This window comes from Oncorhynchus gorbuscha, linkage group LG14, assembly GCF_021184085.1.
Source record: "Oncorhynchus gorbuscha isolate QuinsamMale2020 ecotype Even-year linkage group LG14, OgorEven_v1.0, whole genome shotgun sequence".
Taxonomy (NCBI): domain Eukaryota; kingdom Metazoa; phylum Chordata; class Actinopteri; order Salmoniformes; family Salmonidae; genus Oncorhynchus; species Oncorhynchus gorbuscha.
The window spans coordinates 40054122-40074678 of NC_060186.1; the positions used below are offsets into that span (position 1 = coordinate 40054122).

At 42.2% G+C, this 20557-nt stretch overlaps 1 protein-coding gene across 1 annotated transcript in view; it reads right to left on the reverse strand.

The window, feature by feature from the left end:
* The window catches only part of LOC123994932 (serine/threonine-protein kinase MRCK beta-like), a 130654-nt gene that overhangs the window by 23322 nt on the left and 86775 nt on the right, over positions 1-20557 (reverse strand). The window contains 12 exon segments of the mRNA XM_046298055.1: positions 364-718; positions 1076-1317; positions 5206-5268; positions 5724-5940; positions 9866-9947; positions 10100-10239; positions 10681-10817; positions 11035-11140; positions 11242-11322; positions 11699-11782; positions 16317-16396; positions 18905-18993. Coding sequence (XP_046154011.1) covers positions 364-718; positions 1076-1317; positions 5206-5268; positions 5724-5940; positions 9866-9947; positions 10100-10239; positions 10681-10817; positions 11035-11140; positions 11242-11322; positions 11699-11782; positions 16317-16396; positions 18905-18993 — 1676 coding nt within the window.

Genomic DNA, 20557 nt, shown 5'->3' on the forward strand with positions numbered 1-20557 from the left:
ATTTATCCCAATACTTTTGGTTCACCCTCAAATTAAAGCTGACAGTCTGCATTTTAACTTTAGTCATTGTATCATTTCAAATCCAAAGTGTTGGAGTACAGAGCCAAAACAACAACATCATTGTCATTGTCACAATACATTTGGAGCACACTGTATATTTTAAGATAGAAGATGATAGTGGGGAAGGACAGGGAGAAGTTGTGTCAAAGAGCAGTAGGCTGGATTCAAACGTGTGCCGAAACCATAGATGTGTGTGCCAGTTGCTGCAGCATTACCGTTAGACCAGCAAGGCCACTGCATTTCTTCTCCAAACCTTGTCTAACCCAACTTAACCACTTAAAATAAAACAAAACCGCTACGTACTGCAGGCTAGCGGTGTGGCGGGCCACATCAGTTCCTGGGCCCTGCTCCTCCTTCCTGTGGGGTCCACATAGATGCCTAGCTGGCTGAAGCAGAGCAGCAGCTCAGCCGTGCCCACCTCCAGGGCGTGCAGCGCGTCCAGGGGCTGCTGGGCCAGGAAGGCAAGCGACGGGTCCCCGGGGCTCACCAGGCTTACGGGCGATGACTCACCCTGGAGGGCTAGCAGGGCGAAGCCCGAGGGGTAGCCCACGCACAGGCGCTCACGCACCATGCCCAGCCACTGGGCCACCCCCGGGGCCTGCACCTCCCACAGCTTGCGGTGGTGTGGCTTGGCCCAGGTGATCTCATAGCACAGCACCTGGTAGAGGTGGAGGGGGGACATTTTGTCATACATTCAGGCAAAGCAGCAGATGTAAATGACCTTTCATGTCACCTTTGATGTAGCTAGTATGAGTTCGCTTATGAATGATATGCAAAGCATCGATGCAGTTCTTATGAAGACTTTATGGATGCTACCTTTATATGTTGTTTGTTTTGAAGTGGGGAAGATAGATGTATCTTATGACTCCCCCCCCCCCCTATTTCTTATAAAAGTCACTTCACCTTCACATGTAATTTGAACTATTTTGTATTGGAACTCTTTTATTAACTTTGTTTCACTTTAGTCACTAAATTTGCCTGCATGTGTAAATAAATACATAAATAAAATAGAGACCTGGCGCTTGATGGCGGCCAGCAGGCAGGCGGGTCCCCCGGGATACAGCACGCCGGTGGTCAGCGCCTGACAGCCCTTGGTCTCCGTCAACTTGATGTCAAAGGCAGACTCAGCCCCCTCCAGCGCCCCCCAGGGGTGCAGGTGCACGTGGCGGTTGCGTCCGCACAGCAGGGCCACCATCTTCTGTTTTGGGATCAGCTCGATCTGGTGCACCTTCTTGCAGTCAGCCGCACGGACGATCACTGGAGGAGGGAGAGAGGGGTGAGTCAACAGGGGAGTTTGTAGGGCAGGGCTCCCCAACTGGTGGCCCGTGAGTCAATACAATAATTAAAATCACTTGGAGCGGATTTGATGTTTTTATAGTCTTATGTCCAACAATTGCTCAGAAAACTTGAAGGGCTGTTAAGGGAATTTTTATCTATAATGACTAATTATGTATACATTTCAATCAGGATGTACTAATCAGAATACTATTACATTACTGTATATGTACTAATCAGAATACTAAATGTTACTGTATATGTATGAATTTTCTTTCTTGATCTCAGTGCTGAATATAATGTGTGTGAATGTGGTCAAGAGTTAGAACAATGACTGTCTGTTCCTTGGTACAAATGAATCAGACTGGCTAGAATGCTTATCTACACAAGAAAACCTTGACTCATAAATTATATTAAATTGGTAGGGCGAGGGATGTGGGAAGACTTGAGATACAGCCTTTGTCCTGGAAACGGAGATGACACGGGTTGGTGTTGGAACTAATGATGTCATTTTCAGTTTATAACCTGTGGTAAACTGTATCATATGGAGTACTCTCGTGAATAAACTCTGCGGTTTGACTTTATGACTGGGCTCTGTCTATTACTATAAAATAAGGGAATTACAAATCCTTATGAATTGACAGAGTGTTTAATTTTAATTGGGTATTAAAACATAGAGCAATTTAATTCCTTTAACAAGGGCCAAATAAAATCATCAAGTGATTTTAATTTTGGAAAGTATTCGTATTCCCATACACAATAGATAGAAGGGTTGAAATGAATGTGTTAGTCAAATATTCTATCTGTTTGGGCTTCTTGCAGTCGACAAATTATTTGTAATTATGTTCCGTATCATCTTAGCCTCTATGGGCGATCTCACATATCCCATTAACAACTTATTTGGAAAGTCAATCCGTAACATTTCAACTAACCATCTAATGACCTTAACCCTAGCTCTAACCTTACACCTTACATTTATTCTAAACCTAACCATAACCTTAGCAAGCAGTTGCTTATCAACAGATTTGGTCATTCTATCAACATCTGCAGAGCATCATGTGATCATAGAACTAAAAAAAATGATGAGCTGCATGGAGGAGTCTGCATGTTGCTGTGCACAAAACCAGTTATGTTCAAATCATCTGAGCCTCGATGGGAGCTCTCACATATCCCTGTTTGATCCAGATAATGGAGCTGATGATCTGCACTATAGAGCATTTGTGAGATGTAAATGAACTCTGGTAGAAACAAATCCTGTGGTGGGTCCAAGATCCAGGACCAAAGTAACAGGTATCGTGACGTGCCAGTTGAGTGGAATCTCGGCAAATTGCACCATGCAACTGTGATTTTCAGGTCTTGTGAAAGCACACCGTATATGGTCAAACTTTCACAACTGCTCCAGGAAACGATTGTCAAACTATGAAAACGCCCAGGAAACCGTAACCATGCTATGGAATGTCATATGTGAAAACACCAAGAAAAACGCTACCATGGTATCGAATGTCAAACTGTGAAAACACCCAGCAAATGGTACCATGGTATGGAATGTCAAACTGTGAAAACACTCAGCAAATGGTACCATGGTATGGAATGTCAAACTGAAAACACCCAGCAAATGGTACCATGGTATGGAATGTCAAACTGTGAAAACACCCAGCAAATGGTACCATGGTATGGAATGTCAAACGGTGAAAACACCCAGCAAATGGTACCATGGTATGGAATGTCATATGTGAAAACGCCCAGGAAACAGTAACGTGGAATCGGATGTCATATGTGAAAACGCCCAGGAAACCGTAACGTGGAATCAAATGTCAAACTGTGAAAACGCCAAGGAAATCGTACTATGGTATGGAATGTCAAACTGTCAGAAAACTGTGAAAAACCCAGGAAACCGTACCATGGCATCAAATGTCAAACTGTGAAAAACGGCCAGGAAACCGTACCATGGTATCAGATGTCAAACTGTGAAAAACGGCCAGGAAACCTTACCATGGTATCAGATGTCAAACTGTGAAAACACCCAGGAAACCGTACAATGGAATGTCATATGTGAAAACACCCAGAAAACTGTACCATGGTATGGAATGTCATATGTGAAAACACCCAGGAAACCGTACCATGGTATGGAATGTCAAACTGTGAAAACGGCCAGGAAACCATACCATGGTATGGAATGTCATATGTGAAAATGGCCAGGAAACCGTACCATGGTATGGAATGTCATATGTGAATACACCAGGAAACCATACCATGGTATGGAATGTCATATGTGAAAATGGCCAGGAAACCGTAACATGGTATTGAATGTCATATGTGAAAACGCCCAGGAAACAGTAACGTGGAATCGGATGTCATATGTGAAAACGCCCAGGAAACCGTACCATGGTATCAGATGTCAAACTGTGAAAAACGGCCAGGAAACCTTACGATGGTATCAGATGTCAAACTGTGAAAAACGGCCAGGAAACCTTACCATGGTATCAGATGTCAAACTGTGAAAAAAGGCCAGGAAACCGTACCATGTTATCAGATGTCAAACTGTGAAAAACTGCCACGAAACCGTACCATGGTATGGAATGTCATATGTGAATACACCAGGAAACCATACCATGGTATGGAATGTCATATGTGAAAATGGCCAGGAAACCGTAACATGGTATTGAATGTCATATGTGAAAACGCCCAGGAAACAGTAACGTGGAATCGGATGTCATATGTGAAAACGCCCAGGAAACCGTAACGTGGAATCAAATGTCAAACTGTGAAAACGCCAAGGAAATCGTACTATGGTATGGAATGTCAAACTGTGAAAACGTCCAGGAAACCGTACCATGGCATCAAATGTCAAACTGTGAAAAACGGCCAGGAAACCGTACCATGGTATCAGATGTCAAACTGTGAAAAACGGCCAGGAAACCTTACCATGGTATCAGATGTCAAACTGTGAAAAACGGCCAGGAAACCTTACCATGGTATCAGATGTCAAACTGTGAAAAAAGGCCAGGAAACCGTACCATGTTATCAGATGTCAAACTGTGAAAAACTGCCAGGAAACCTTACCATGGTATGAAATGTCATATGTGAAAATGGCCAGGAAACCGTACCATGGTATCGGATGTCATATGTGAAAACGGCCAGGAAACCATACCATGGTATCGGATGTCATATGTGAAAATGGCCAGGACACCGTACCATGGTATGGCATGTCATATGTGAATACACCAGGAAACCGTACCATGGTATGGCATGTCATATGTGAATACACCAGGAAACCGTACCATGGTATGGAATGTCATATGTGAAAATGGCCAGGAAACCGTAACATGGTATGGCATGTCATATGTGAATACACCAGGAAACCGTACCATGGTATGGCATGTCATATGTGAATACACCAGGAAACCGTACCATGGTATGGAATGTCATATGTGAAAATGGCCAGGAAACCGTAACATGGTATGGCATGTCATATGTGAAAATGGCCAGGAAACCGTACCATGGTATGAAATGTCATATGTGAATACACCAGGAAACCGTACCATGGTATCGGATGTCATATGTGAAAACGGCCAGGAAACCGTACCATGGTATCGGATGTCATATGTGAATACAGCCAGGAAACCGTACCATGGTATCGGATGTCATATGTGAAAACGGCCAGGAAACCATACCATGGTATCGGATGTTAAACTGTGAAAACGGCCAGGAATCCGTACCATGGTATTGGATGTCACATGTGAAAACGGCCAGGAACCGTACCATGGTATCGGATGTCATACGTGAAAACGCCCAGGAAACCATACCATGGTATCGGATGTCATATGTGAAAACGGCCTATGGGTGAATATGACCTGAGTATGTTCTTACCATCTCTGGTGACCTCCACTACAAACAGGCCTTCCTCTGTGCCCAGGGCGATACGCTCTCGATCTGCAGAGAGAAGAGCAGTCAGTCACACTTTCTCTGACACTCACACATTCTCTGCATACACCTCCCTCTCCCTCGCTCTCTCTTTCCATTTTTCCTGCACACATTCTGGAACTAATATATCAATACATACCTTACATTTGTTTCTATGAAAAACGCATAAACAAAACCCACAAGAGATTGAACAAATATTTAACCCTTGAATATTGTTGTTTTGCCTGTTCCAGCTACTAAACTGTGTAAAAGCTGTAATCAGAAGAAAAGATTTACACAAATGTCTTGCTGGTCACGAATGATAAGAGGCCCATTGTCCCTTACTCACTTATCATGGAGAGTGTGGTCTTGATGGCAGACAGTGACGAGTCGTATGCCTCGCGCACACACACAAAAACACACAGCGCAGTTGTGTTGGTGAGACGTAAATGTCACATACAGTCTCCCCATTTCCTCCAACTCACCGACGATGGCGGCGGAGAGCATGGTCTTGATGGCGGGCAGTGACGAGTCGTACGCCTCGTGCATGACGTGCACCACGCAGTTCCTGAGGTGGTTTTTGGCCAGGATGCTCTGAAGGCCCTCCAGGATGCCAACCCACTTCCTCTTCTCCGCCTCGCTCTCCGCCAGCACCAGTAGGGAGGCGGCGCACACTGGCGAGTTCAGCAGGGATGATGTCACCTGGGGCAGAGGCGAGGGTTAATTAATAACAGGAAGTGTCTTTAGGTCCTTCAATGGTGCATTACCATACAGGATTGACCCCAGTGTTTTACCCATAAAGGCTCAGACTTTTCTTTTTCCATCTACGCGGGCCGGCACCCGTTGTTTCACTGGGCCATGGTCCGGAAAACCTGCTTTCACCTGGGGCAAAAGCCAGGTCACTGGTACTTTTTAGCTGGCATTTACAAAACAATGGCCAAGTTCAAACTTTAACACCTTCTCACAAAGCAGTCTTGATGATGCAGAAGTTGTTGATTCTGCTCTCCCAGTGTCACACTCCTAATGGACACAATTACACTACAGTTACTATTAACCTCTCTGAGCACGGAACCCGGTAGCGGGCAGAAATTCCACAACATACGGTGATCGCTACATAAATAGTCATTAAACATTCATGAAAATACAAGTGTCTCACATGTATCGAAAGCCTAGAATCTTGCTAATCCAACTGCGTTGTCAGATTTAAAAAAGGATTTACTGCAAAAGAATACGATGTGATTATCTGAGCCCCCATAAAAAACAACCATTTCAACCAGCACAGGCGTAACAATCAAACTGCATTAAAATAAATAGTTTTCCTTTGACGATCTTCGTCTGTTTGCAATTCCAATGCTCCTTGTTACACAATGAATGATCTTTTGTTTGATAAAATCCGTTTTTATAGCCCAACACGAAAACATTTTGTGAACCGCTTGTGTCGTGAATTCTGTCTCATTCCATTTTCGACGACACATTCCAGGTAAATAACCCACACAGAACGTGACTTTTACAGTCATGTTTGGTTTCACTGCAACCAATTGGTTTGTTGGTAACACAATTAAACCTGATGGGTCATTTCGCGGGACGTATTGACTGAAAGAAATCGATTTCAAGACAAGTAATGACATCCTTGTGCACAAAAGATTTGCCCGCTGTTTCGTTGATTGACTGTATTTTAACCCAATGAACACTGACGGTCTTGAAATCTTGCTGGGTAGATAGCCAATGAGCTGAGGTAAACGGCAATAGGTAACGTTTATGTCTTAGAAGACCAACCCATGTAGTAAACTCAGCAATGGAACATTCATACTAGAAGGAGCCCTTTTTGGTAACGCGCATCTTCAGCTGTTTATATATCGAACATCATGGCGAATAAGTCAGGGAAAGCTAAATTAGGACTAGATATACGAATGTAGACAAAATTATAGAGGAAATTGATCGTGACAGTGAAACAGATCTTCTTTTAGATTCAGATTCAGCTAGCGACCATAGCTATGACTCCAAAATGGAAGCATATTTTTTGAACGGTGAGGACATAGAACTTACCAGTCCAAAAGTTCTAAGTTTCTGCTAATGCCGTTGTTTGAAATTAATAATATAAATATAATTTGTGATTTTCTTTTAAAACATTTTATTTCCAATATATAAAAATGTGTAAAGTACACATTGGCTATGCGTTGTGGGTGGGGGTATGTTTGTATGTATGTGAATGACCCACACGTGTGTGTGTGTGTATTATATATAAAATGGAATGGAGTAGAATGTAACAGCAAACCCACACATCGCAACACAGAAACCATGCTTCTTCCTCTCAGTCTACAGTTTATGGATTAGAGGGAGCATGGTTGAGATGCGTGTCTGCCGCTCCACCCCACCCCCACACGAAATAGCCTATTTGAGGCAGGCCCACAACAATGGCCAAAGTGAAATGGAACAGCACTTTGTTCCCTGTACTCTCTATATATATATATGTTTATTATACCTGTTGATACAGGGCTCATATGTGAAACTATTCTAACTGAACATTTTCTTCCACAGTGACACTGGGAGCCCCCAGTGCCAAGGTGTCCATCCCCCACGGAAGCTGGTTCATCCAGCTGGACACCTGTTGTCTCCGACTCAACACCTCCCGGGCCATCTAGAGGTGTGAAGGCACTGACAAAGAAGCGGAGGAGGGGAAGTGTACCACCTGCTAACGAAGGGACAGAAGGGCGTTGGCACACTGTCCTAGAAGATAATATAATAATAAGATGATGTGGAGCCACCTCAACCAACATTTAGGCCGAAAAGGGAGCCAGGACCTCAGGTGAGTATGACAAACTTACAGCCCCCTTCAGCCGTTTTTCCACCCAATCCGTTGTCGATTCGCTCGTGTCTAACACAAATAAGTATGGGGAGAAGAAGCAAGCAGGCAAAACGGTAGCATGGAAGCCCGTATCCATGTCAGACTTGTTCTGCTACCTTTCACTGGTCATCTACATGGGGCTGGTGAAGCTGAAAAGGCTGAAGGACTACTGGAAAACGTCATCTCTCTACCAACTGTCTTTCCCCATGACTGTTATGTCCTGCAAAAGGTTTCTGGTTCTCTCACATACGCTTCACATCAGTGACCCAAAGGTTGATGAAGCGTATGACAAGAAGAGAGGCACAGCAACGTTTGATAGACTGTGCAAAATAAAACCTCTCTACTACAACACTGTTGAGGCCTGCAAAACCTACTTTCAGCCAGCCCAGAATGTGTCAATAGATGAGAGGATGGTAGCCTCAAAGGCCAGAATTGGCCTCAAACAGTACATGAGAAACAAACCAACCAGGTGGGGTTACAAGCTGTTTGTGTGTGCCTACACATGCAATGTTTTTGTCTATGAGGGGAAGAACAGTTTTGCTACCGGTAAGGGACTTAGCTATGACTCTAATGGAGTTATTGGATTTTCAACTGCTAGGGAAAGGTTACAAACTGTTTGTGGATAACTTCTACGCAAGCCCTACCCTGTTTGCAGACCTTAGGAAGCGGGAAGTGTGGGCTTGTGGCACCATTCGTACCAACAGGGTGGGCTTTCCGAAGACGAAGGTGAACGACATGCCTAAGCAGGCTGAGCGGGGGACCATGCGATGGATCCGTGAAGATGGCCTGCTGTTTGTAAAGTGGATGGATACCAGAGAGGTGGTGATGTGCACAACAATCCACAAGTCCTTCAATGGGGATCATGTTGTCAGACGTGTGAAGGACGGTGCCGGGGCATGGACCACCAAAAATGTCCCCATTCCAACTGCAGTAAAGGACTTACAACAAGAGCATGGGAGGTGTGGTCCTATCAGATGCGCTGATAGAATATTACAATGTTCTCCATAAGACGATGAAATGGTACAAGACGTTCTTCTATCATTTAATCTATATTGCTGTGGTGAATGCATTCATCCTACACAAGGAAATGGCTAAGAGCTTTGGAAGGCCCTTCCTCTCACAGAAAGCCTTCAGAGAACTGCTCATCAAGGAGCTTGCTGGCTGCAGCACCACTGCACCACGTTCTACCTACTCTACCTCTGTCCCTTCTGCTCCTGCCACAAGTGTTCATCTGCCCAAATTTATTTCTGCAGGTATGGATGTGCCTCAGGGCCAAAAGGGCACAGCATGGAGGAGTCGCTGTGTTCTTTGCAAGATGAAGTCCCCGATCACCTGCACCACATGCTTGGTGACCCTCTGCTTTACTGGGAACACACTGGTGTGGGGGTAAAGTCTCCATGGAAATGCAGCAGAAAAGTGCTATATAAAACCCATGTTTAATTATTCTTAATTCAATTTTGTTCGCGTTGACTTTGACATATGAAACACCCAGTAACGGTAGATTAGAGTGAAACGATAGAGTAATCAATCTAATAACATTCACAAGAAGGGTAGTGTGTTATGATACACTTATTACGTGTATGATTCAATACAACGCTCCATAGTAACGCATAGTTATAACATCCTTCAGAGCGTGTTACAATAATGTCTTCACTTAGAGATTGTTTATTGGGTTTTCTCCGATAGGAAACATCATCCCATAGTAGGAATATATTATAAAAAGGGTCAATATAATAACTTTATAGACATACAGCATTTCACATGCTGCAGTTAGAAGTTTACCCTGAATATGCAGGGGATATCTTTTCGGGTGGCGTGGATGACGTCTGAGGCCATGACGGAGCTGACGGAAAATTCCTCATCCCTGTGGACATACACAGAACATAGTGTTACAAACACGCACACACCCCGCCACACACCCCGCCACACACACACACACACACACACACACACACACACACACACACACACACACACACACACACACACACACACACACACACACACACACCCTACCTGAGGTCCAGGACCTGACTGGTCACCACGCCTGGCTGGGTGGACTTGCCCTCAGGCACCTCGTACAGGAAGAGTCTACAGTCACACACCACAGCGTATGCCCGTTGCCAGCCCTTCTTTACCCCCGTGGGCTTGGGGATCTGACGGAGAGGGGAGCAGCAACCTTTCAATTGAGGTCTGTTTATGTTGTTCAATTCCAATACACGCTACAGTTCCTCCATATTGTTAAGCTGAACAGAATTTGAGATGTTTTGATTGTTAACTCCCAATGACACAACGACTTGGTTCCAGTTTAACACCGTTCACTTCACAGTATCTCCACAGTACATAGGTGCCATTACATTTAATTACACTCAGGCCCGGTCCAAGAACAAGGGAAACGCCTGCACAGGCGCACTAATAACAGAGTGAAAGCACCGTAATAAGTATAGGAATACTTAAAACATGAACTTACATCAGATACAACATCCAAAAATGATAGTAGTGAATTATCATGTAACTGAATTACGGACAACATGCGGCCAGAATGCATGTTCTAGTCATTCTATTTCTATGGTCATAACCTTTCATTAGGTGCTCACCCTGACGAAGCCCTTGTAGGCGGTGCCGATGCCCCTCTGTACGTCGATGCCCAGCGGCCTCTTGGCCTGCTCGGGGGGGATGGGGCACACCAGGGGGGCGTTGTCCTTACAGGACACGTGGCAAATGAAGGAGCACACTGGCGAGATCGAGGGAGAGAGAGAATTCGTTTACAAGGTTACATGCAGTACAATGGCGAGCTGCACTATCAGATCTGCTGTTTATTTAAAATGTTACAGTTTGTTTACTCAGTGTGTGTGTTTGCCAGAAAAAAATGCCACCCATAGTTTCCTCAGTCCCCCAACTCACCGAGAATGGCGGCGGAGAGCGTGGTCGTTCGTGTGTATGAAACCTACCTTCGCAGGCGTAGCCCTGGCGGAAGAGGCCCACCATCAAAGAGCTGCAGTGGGTGCACTGGGTGGGGCTGGAGAAGGTCTTGATGCTCAGATGGTGAGCTTTGGGCTGCGGGCACACGCACGCAAACACACAAGAAGAGAGAGATAACAACACATAGCCAAGCATTACAGACTACCTGACAGCGTGTGCGTGTGGCCAGGTGGTACCTTTGGTGCTGTCAGCAGCGATGTCAGATAGACAGGGGACGGGACAGCAGGGGCAGCAGCAGGGGGCTTGGGGACTGGATCCTGTGGGAGAGAGAGGGGTCAAAGTTCACAAGTCAGCAGGTCAGACTGGAAAAAGGATAGAGCTGAGTCGTGTTCATAAGGCACCAAATGGAAGATAATTTATTGAAACAGGGAGGGACTACATTGAGTTGCCCAATAGGAAACACAATTTTATTTTGCATACCCTAATGAAAATACCTCTGGTTCTACACTGTGAAACTGAACTACGCTTTACTGGGATAAGATAGTCGTTCATTGACCTACATTCAGGATTAAGGTCAAATGTTAATTCTAGAAATGTATTTAATTAATTGACTGGAAAAATGACTATGAAGAAAGGATGTATGGGAGGAATGTGCACCGGGACGGAAGTGTGTGTGAGAGACAGGACACTCACATCCTGTTCAGATGCTACAGAGATTGACGAGGAGAGGACGTCAGACTTCTGAGGCGTGGAGTCAATTTCGCTGACAGAGCTGCTCTGGAGGAGGGAGAGGAATGACAGGACAAGTAAGTGTGTGTGTCTGTGTACTGGGCGGGTGGTACTAATTTCCAGTGTCGCAATGCTTGTGTTGTGTCCAGACGTGTTCCTCTCCTCAAATACTTGTGTTTTCCATGTACTAACTAGTGTTTTGATAAATGAGTATCAGTATCTGAGGCGAGGAACACATCTCAACAACACCTGCACCAACTCACACACACAAGAACTGCCAACGCTAATAGTATTTGACCATCATGAAGGCATACTAGGGACATGTACGGAGTTCATGTGGTTTTGTGAATAAAACTAAAATACATCAGCCCATATTTACAATGCCTTCAGAAAATATTCACACCTCTTGACTTATTTCACATTTTGTTGTGTTACAGCCTGAATTAAAAGTGGATTAAATTGCTTTTTTTGTCACATCTACACACACAAAAACCCATAATAATAAACCTGTTTTAAAATTATTTAAAATTAAATCTATACTTTTTTATTTACCTAAGTATTTACACCCCTGAGTCAATACATGTTAGAATCACCTTTGGCAATGATTACAGCTGTGAGTCTTTCTGGGTAATTTTCTTAGAGCTTTGTATACCTGGAGGGTACAATATTTGAACATTATTATTTACTAAATTCTTCAAGCTCTGAAGTTGGTTGTTAATCATCGCTCGACAGCCATTTTCAAGTCTTGCCATAGATTTTCCTGCTGATTTAAGTCTAACCTGTAACTAGGCTACTCAGGGACATTTAATGCCGTCTTGGTAAGCAACTACAATGTATATTTGGCCTTGTGTTTTAGATTGTCCGCTGAAAGGTGAATGTCTCCCAGTGACTGTTGGAAAGCAGATTGAACCAGGTTTTCCTCTAGGATTTTGCCTGTGCTTAACTCTACTCTGTTTCTTTTTACCAAAAAAAAGTAATTGCCAATGACAAGAATACCCATAACATGATGCAGCCACCACCATGCTTGAAAATATGAAGAGTGGAACTCAGTGACATAATCCTTTGTATTCAGGACAAAGTACATTTCTTTGTCACATTTTTTGTTGCAGTTTTACTTTATTGGCTCATTTTTATTTACCTAGGCAAGTCAGTTAAGAACATATTTTACAATGACGGCCTACCCCGGCCACACCCTCACCCTAAGCAGACGACGCTGGGCCAATTGTGCGCCACCCTATGGGACACGATCATGACCGGTTGTGATATAGCCCAGGATCGAACCAGGGTCTGTAGTGATGCCTTTAGCACTGAGAAGCAGTGCCTTAGACCGCAACGCGCCACTCGGGAGTCCTTGAAAATACCTTTATTGCAAACCAGATGCATGTTTTGGAATATTTGTATTCTTTACAGGCTTCCTTCTTTCCCCCCCCCCCCCTGTCATTTATGTTGGTATTGTGAAGGAACTACAATGCTGTTGTGGATCTATCCTCAGTTCTCCCATCACAGCTATTAAAAGTCACAATTGACCTTCGGTTGAAATCCCTGAGTGCTTTCCTTCCTCTCTGGCAACTGAGTTAGGAAGGACGTCTGTATCTTTGTTGTGACTGGGTGTATTGATACACCAAATAAAGTGTAATTAATAACTTCACCGTGCTCAAAGGATTATTCAATGTCTGCTTTTTTACATTTTTTTACCCATCTACCAATAGGTGCCCTCCTTTGTGAGGCTTTGGAAAACCTCCCTGGTCTTTGGATGAATCTGTTTAAATTTCACTGCTCAACTGAGGGACCTTACAGATAATTGTAAATGTGGGGTACAGAGATGAGGTAGTTATTTAAAAATCATATTAAACACTATTATTGCACACAGAGTTCATGCAACTTATTATATGACTTGTTAAGCACAATGTTACTACTGAACTTATTTACAAAGGGGTTGAATACTAATTGACTTAAGACATTTGAGCTTTCCATTTCTTATTAATTTGTAAAATTTGTGACACAACCTGCATTAAAAATGGAATGTAACACAACAAAATGTGGATTAAGTAAAGGGGTGTGAATACTTTGAAGGCACTGTATTGTCTAAAACATAAGTATACTGTATTATACACAAATCATGTCATCATACACTATTTTGATGTCGATCTACTAATCTGTGGGAAACCTTCAGTATACGGCCCACTTCAGAGTCTAACAATGAGTACGTTTACATGAAAACACAATTCAATATTAAACTGCTTATGGTAGAAGGCCACGTATGGCATTAGTCATGTAAACTCCTTACTCTGCTTATCTTAATTGGCGTAATGTCATAATCGAGGTAAGCATACGCCAATTAAAACACCTGGTTTTCTGAGCAATCTTTCAAATTATTAGGACATGTAAACAGCTTCATCTGTGTTCCAGTTGTGTATTTGTGAAAACTGAAAGAATGCATCTTAGAGTTTAAAAAAAACTTTATATGTCCGAACTCAAATAGTCTTTGCAAAAATAGCGTGGTCACTGTGGTAGAACGTTCATTTTAATTGCCGATTTTTTTATCAAAAGCCCCACCAGGTTGCCTGATTTCAGATGTAAACATGATTATTAGGGAAATGGTTATTTTTGCCAAGCATTTAAACACTTTAAAAGGAAATATTATATTGACCTGACTATACACAATAATTGCACGTAACCATGGTCAATTTAACCACGGAGCGTATCAACTGAAACGTTATGTAGTCTACATTGAACACGTATAGCCTAACAGTGTCACAGATAAGGTTTTGACTTTTGAAAAAAGTTTGGCAAGATTAGGAGAAATCATGGAGGTATCTGACGCTAATCACTTTTTAATGAAAGTAAAATGAAGGGCAGGTTAAATATCCTCCCACTCATTCACTGACTAAAGACGCAGTGAAAAGGTCCTGCTCATCTCAGTGTGCTGCTGTAGGGTTTTATTCCTTTTGACTCGTTAGTTGTGGAGGAAGATAAAAGTATGCTAATAGTTAACAGGGTTTTGTGAGGTGATTGGCTACACCACTGAGGAGTTATGACTGGCGTTATTAGCCGTTAGAGGGCCGGCTAATGCTAACGGTGGGGATTCTGATAAGGAAGCACGTTCTAGAGGAGCAGCTCAGTAACCTTTTAGTGCCCAACACATGCTATGCAGGTTTAGGGGGAGGTTTACTAGGGGAGAAGAGTGCCACCAGCTATGAAAAGGTCTATTTTAGCATAACATCCTTCTAGCTAAATTAGCATTAGCCAAAACCTGTGCTAATCACAAGTTATTTTATTTCACTAAACGTGTAGCAGCGAACCTGTTCACAATATTAACAATAGAAATGCTAGGAAAAGTTCAAACTATAAGAGTATGCACACTACTATATGAGACAAGACATTAAAGGAGCATTAGTCCATATTAGCATGCTACTGGATAACGGCTAATTGCTAAAAAATAGGACAACACACCAGGAGGAAGCTCAATGCTTTCCTCCCGACCTTTTTATACGCTGGCAGCACAACCCCTCGGGTTAGGGGTTAACTGTGAGAAAAAGGGGTAAGGAGCTTTGAGCAGCAAACTTACTTCATATGCAGACGAGGAAGAGACCGAGTCCTTTTTTGGAATGGTGACACACGAGAGGGACCCAAAAAATAAAAAGCACAGGTTTTTCGGGGGTTTATTTTGCAAAGAAAATAACACAAGGGGGTCAAAGAGTTGACAAGGTCATTTACCAGAGTTTACTGCGAGAACATAATTAGACCATCGTTTCCGATGGTTTATCCTGTGTCAATTTATGACCCTAAGAGACTAGAAGGAACAGAGACAAAATAAGTTTCCTCTGAACAAACACTTAAAACAGGTTTTCTGGGGCCTTTAAGCTGACCTGTTGTGACTTCGTTGCTGACTAAACCATTTTTTTTACAAACTTGAGGCAGCCAGGCAGTGAAGAAAACCCTGGTTCACGTTTGCGTTGAGATGAAAATGAGGGGAAACAGTTAGACCAAACTAGCTTCTCTCTCGTTAAGTTCAGGTCACGGCCAGCTTTCTTGTACCCCTACTCTCTCCGGTGCAGTTCCTCCCTTTCATGACTGACTTTCACTGCAGATCCTGTCCAAACAGTGGTGGCTGCATCGGCTTACCATATGCCGATGGGTATCATAACACCGATGTATTCTGTGGGGAGAGGGTCAGGAAGTATGATACCGTTCGCGTCCCCCCTCCGCGCTATTGAAGTCCTTTGAGGTGATGAGGTGATTGAGCACATCAGAGGGCTTGGTGATATGAACTCCGGGGCTTGGCACTCTCACATGTTGAACTGTGTGTCTCTCAATCACTGCATCTAAGGATTTTAGTGTGTGTGTAAATGTGTTTGACAATGCGAGTGTGACAACAGCGCCAGCCAGTCTGTCTGTGTGTGTGTGTGTGTGTGTGTGTGTGTGTCTGTTTATGTTTGTGTGCCAAGTTTCCCACCCTTTGAAATATCTTTATCAACTCCCACCGGCCTGTCACCACCAATACACACAGAGGCGGCGAGACAGTGGCTATTAAGGTTTGTTACGGACATGTGATGAGAGAGACGTGCAGAGAGACACTCACTCTGAACGTCAGGTCATGGGCCAGGGGAGAGGTGTTGAAGTACTCGAAAATTGAGTCCTGGAAATCAGGCAGTTTCATCCCTGTGTTTAGAAGAGAAGGACAGTCAGGTATTATGTTCATAGCCTGCATTTAAACGATTCTAGAGAGGAATACTGTTAATATTTGTACAGTTGAAGGGAAACATGTAACTGACATTACTAGAGAAAGAAATGTAATGTTCTGTTTATAACTGAGAGGTAATCCTTAGAAGTTATGGATGTATGTGCATCTCCAATGATCAAATAAAACCAAACAAACTTTATTCTAAACCTGTACGACCAACTACAATCATACAACATTTGTATGAAGTATAGTATACCAAATACTGTTTATATTAGTCCAGATGAAGAGAATCTAACAGCCTAGAGCACCTTCAGAATGTATTCACACCCCTCGACTTCTTCCACAATATGTTGTGTTACAGCCTGATTAAAATAGATTCACTGACATACATACATACATACATACATACATACATACATACATACATACATACATACATACATACATACATACATACATACATACATACATACATACATACATACATACATACATACATACATACATACATACATACATACATACATACATACATACATACATACATACATACATACATACATACATACATACATACATACATACATACGTTTCACTGTAATAAAAAATGAAAAGCTGAAATGTCTTGAGTCAATAAGCAATAAGTATTTAACCCATTTGTTAATTATGACACACCTAAATAAGTTGAGTAGTAAACATTTGCAAAACTTCTCTAGGGTTGGGGGCAGCATTTGGAATTTTGGATGAAAAGCATGCCCAAATTAAACTGCCTTCTACCCAGGATATGCATATAATTAGTATATTTGGATAGAAAACACTAAAGTTTCCAAAACTGTTAAAATAATGTATGTGAGTTTAACATAACTGATTTGACAGGTGAAAACCTGAGAAATCCATTCAGGAAGTAGGATTTTTGTTTATTTGTAGTTTTCTATTCAATGTCATTCTGAATGAACCCTGGCGTGTCAGCTTTTTCATGTGCGCGACCAGAGAGTGCCTTTCTTGTTTACCTTTTATATTGATGACGTTATTGTTCGGTTGAAATATTATCGATTATTTAGCCTAAAAACAACCCGAGGATTGAATATAAACATCGTTTACATGTTTCTATGAACTTTACGGATACAATTTGGATTTTGTGACTGCGTTTGAGCTTGTGGATTACTGAAGAAAACGGAGGTTTTCGGATATAAAGAGACTTTATCGAATAAAAGGAACATTTATTGAATAAATGAATGTCTTCTGAGTGCAACCATATGAAGATCAAAGGTAAGTGATTCATTTAATCTCTATGTCTGACTTGTGTAACTCTTCTAATTGGCTGGTTACTGTTTGTAATGATTTGTCTGCTGGGCTATGTTCTCAAATAATTGTAAGGTATGATTTCGCCGTAAAGCATTTTTGAAATCTGACACAGTTGTTGGATTCACAAGAAGTTATTCTTTAAACCTAATGTTTAATAGTTGTATCTTTTCTGAATTTTTATAATACAGTATATCTGTATTTGAATTTGGCACTCTACAATCTCACTGGATGTTGGCCAGGTGGGACGCTAGCGTCCCACATACCCTAGAGGGGTTAAGCATGCGTTCCAGTTTGCAACAAGGCACTAAAGTGACACTGCAATAAATGTGGCAAAGGAATTCACTTTTTGTCCTGAATAACAAATGTGTGTAGCAAATCCAATACAACATATTACTGAGAACCATCTACATATTTTCAAGCATAGTGGTGGCTGCATCATGTTGTGGATATGCTTGTAATCGTTAAGGACTGGGGAGTTTTTCAGGATACAAAATAAACGGAATGGAGTTAAGCTGGGGGCAAAATCCTAGAGGAAAACCTGGTTCAGTCTGCTTCCCACCAGACACTGGGAGATGAATTCCCCTTTCATCAGGACAATAACCTAAAACACAAGGCCAAATCTACACGAGTTGCTTACCAAGAAGACAGTGAATGTTCCTGAGTGGCCTAGTTTCTAACTTAAATCTCCTTGAAAATCTATGGTATGAAAACGTTTGTCGAGCAATGATCAATAACCAATGTGACAGAGCTTGAATAATTTTGAAAAGTATAATGGTTAAATGTTGCACAATCCAGGTGTGGAAAGCTCTTAGAGACTTACCCAGAAAAACTCACAGCTGTAAATGCTGCCAAAGGTACTTCAACAAAGTATTGACTCAGGGGTGTGAATACTTATGTAAATGAGATATTTCTGTATTTGATTTTCAATAAATTTGCAAAAATGTATTAAAACGGGTTTTCACTTTATCATTATGGGGTATTGTTTGTAGAGGGATAGAAAAAAATACATTAATACATTTTGAATTCGGGCTGTAAAACAACAAAATGTGGAAAAAGTCAAAGGGTATGAATACTTTTTGTTGGCAATGTATTTGTGTAAGGTGGCATATGCCAGGGACAGTTTAAGGGTAATGCATGGTTGGCCAGAGGTTAGGTTCAGGGTTAGAGCATGGTTGGCCAACCTTTGACGGAGCGGCTCTCCAAGTCCTTCTTCATGCTCTCCAGCTGCTCCGCCATCTCCCTGCTCCTGGACTCGGAATCCTTTAGTTTGCTGTGTGAGAGATTGAAAGAGAGTGTGTGTGTCATGGGGTGAGAGAGAAAAACACGTGGTTTCCACGTCATCCTCCTCATGGCGTTCAAATGTGAAAGAAGATCAGTCATGCTTACTTATTCAAAATAACACTACATCTTCGCATAGATCAACATCTAGCTCGCTTGCATTAGATCTTTCACGTTTGACCCTTGAGAAGATACATGTGTCTCCACATCCCTTGAAAGGTCAAATGCCTGGAGCCAACCATGTGGGGTGGTAACGTGTGTGGTGTATGCATGTGGGGTTAGTTTCAGGGTTAAGGTTGAAGTGAGGTTGAAATTCTTCTTAATTAAAAAAATAAATAAATACAGTACCAGTCAATAGATGGATAGAGCTACTTATTCTAGAGTTTTTCATTATTTCGACTATTTTCTACATTGTAGAATAATAACATCAACATTCTGAAATAACACATATGGAATCACGTTGTAAACAAAAGTGTTAAACATAAAAAATATATTTTATATTTGAGTTTCTTCAAAGCAGAATATAGCCCTATTTGGTAAAAGACCAAATTATTCCATATTATTGCAAGAACATCTCAAATACGCAAAGAGAAACGACAGTCCATCATTACTTTAAGATCAGTCAATACGGAAAAGTTCAATTTTCCTCAAGTGCAGTCGCAAAAACCATCAAGTATTATGATGAAACTGGCTCTCATGAGGACCACCACAGGAAAACCCAGAGTTACCTCTGCAGCAGAGGATAAGTTCATTGGAGTCAACTGAACCTCAGATTGCAGCCCAAATAAATGCTTCATAGAGTTCAAGTAACAGACATCTCAACATCAACTGTTCAGAGGACACGGTGTGAATCAGGCCTTCTTGGTCAAATTGCTGCAATGAGACCACTACTGAAGGACACCAATAAGAAGAGACGACTTGCTTGGGCCAAGAAACACAAGCAATGGACATTAGACCGGTGGAAATCGGTCCTTTGGTCTGATGACCTGGCCTCCACAATCACCCGACCTCAACCCAATTTGATATGGTTTGGGATGAGTTGGACCGCAGAGTGATGGAAAAGCAGCCAACAAGTGCTCAGCATATGTAGTAACTCATTCAACACTTTTTGCAAAGCATTCCAGGTCAAACTGGAGATAATGCCAAGTGTGCAAAGCTGTCATCAAGGCAAAGGGTGACTACTTTGAAGAATCTCAAATATTTTGTTTAACACTGTCACTACATGATTCCATATGTGTTATTTCATAGTTTTGATGTCTTCACTATTATTCAACAATGTAGACAATAGTAAAAAGAAAGAAACTCAAATGACTAGGTGTGTCCAAACTTTTGTGTGGTACCGTATATTAACTTCATATGTGACTCGTTTCAGGAAAGTAGGTTTATGTCACGTGTCACGACTGCATTTAAACTGTTTTTTTTTTAATCAAAATGTGTTTTTTTGGCAGAAATTACTTCTGGAACATGTGAACTTTTATGTGCCTTAATAACAAATGTGTTTGCCACCTGTAAATCCGAATAAAATTGTTAAATTACGAGCCTAGTTGGTTTAGCCA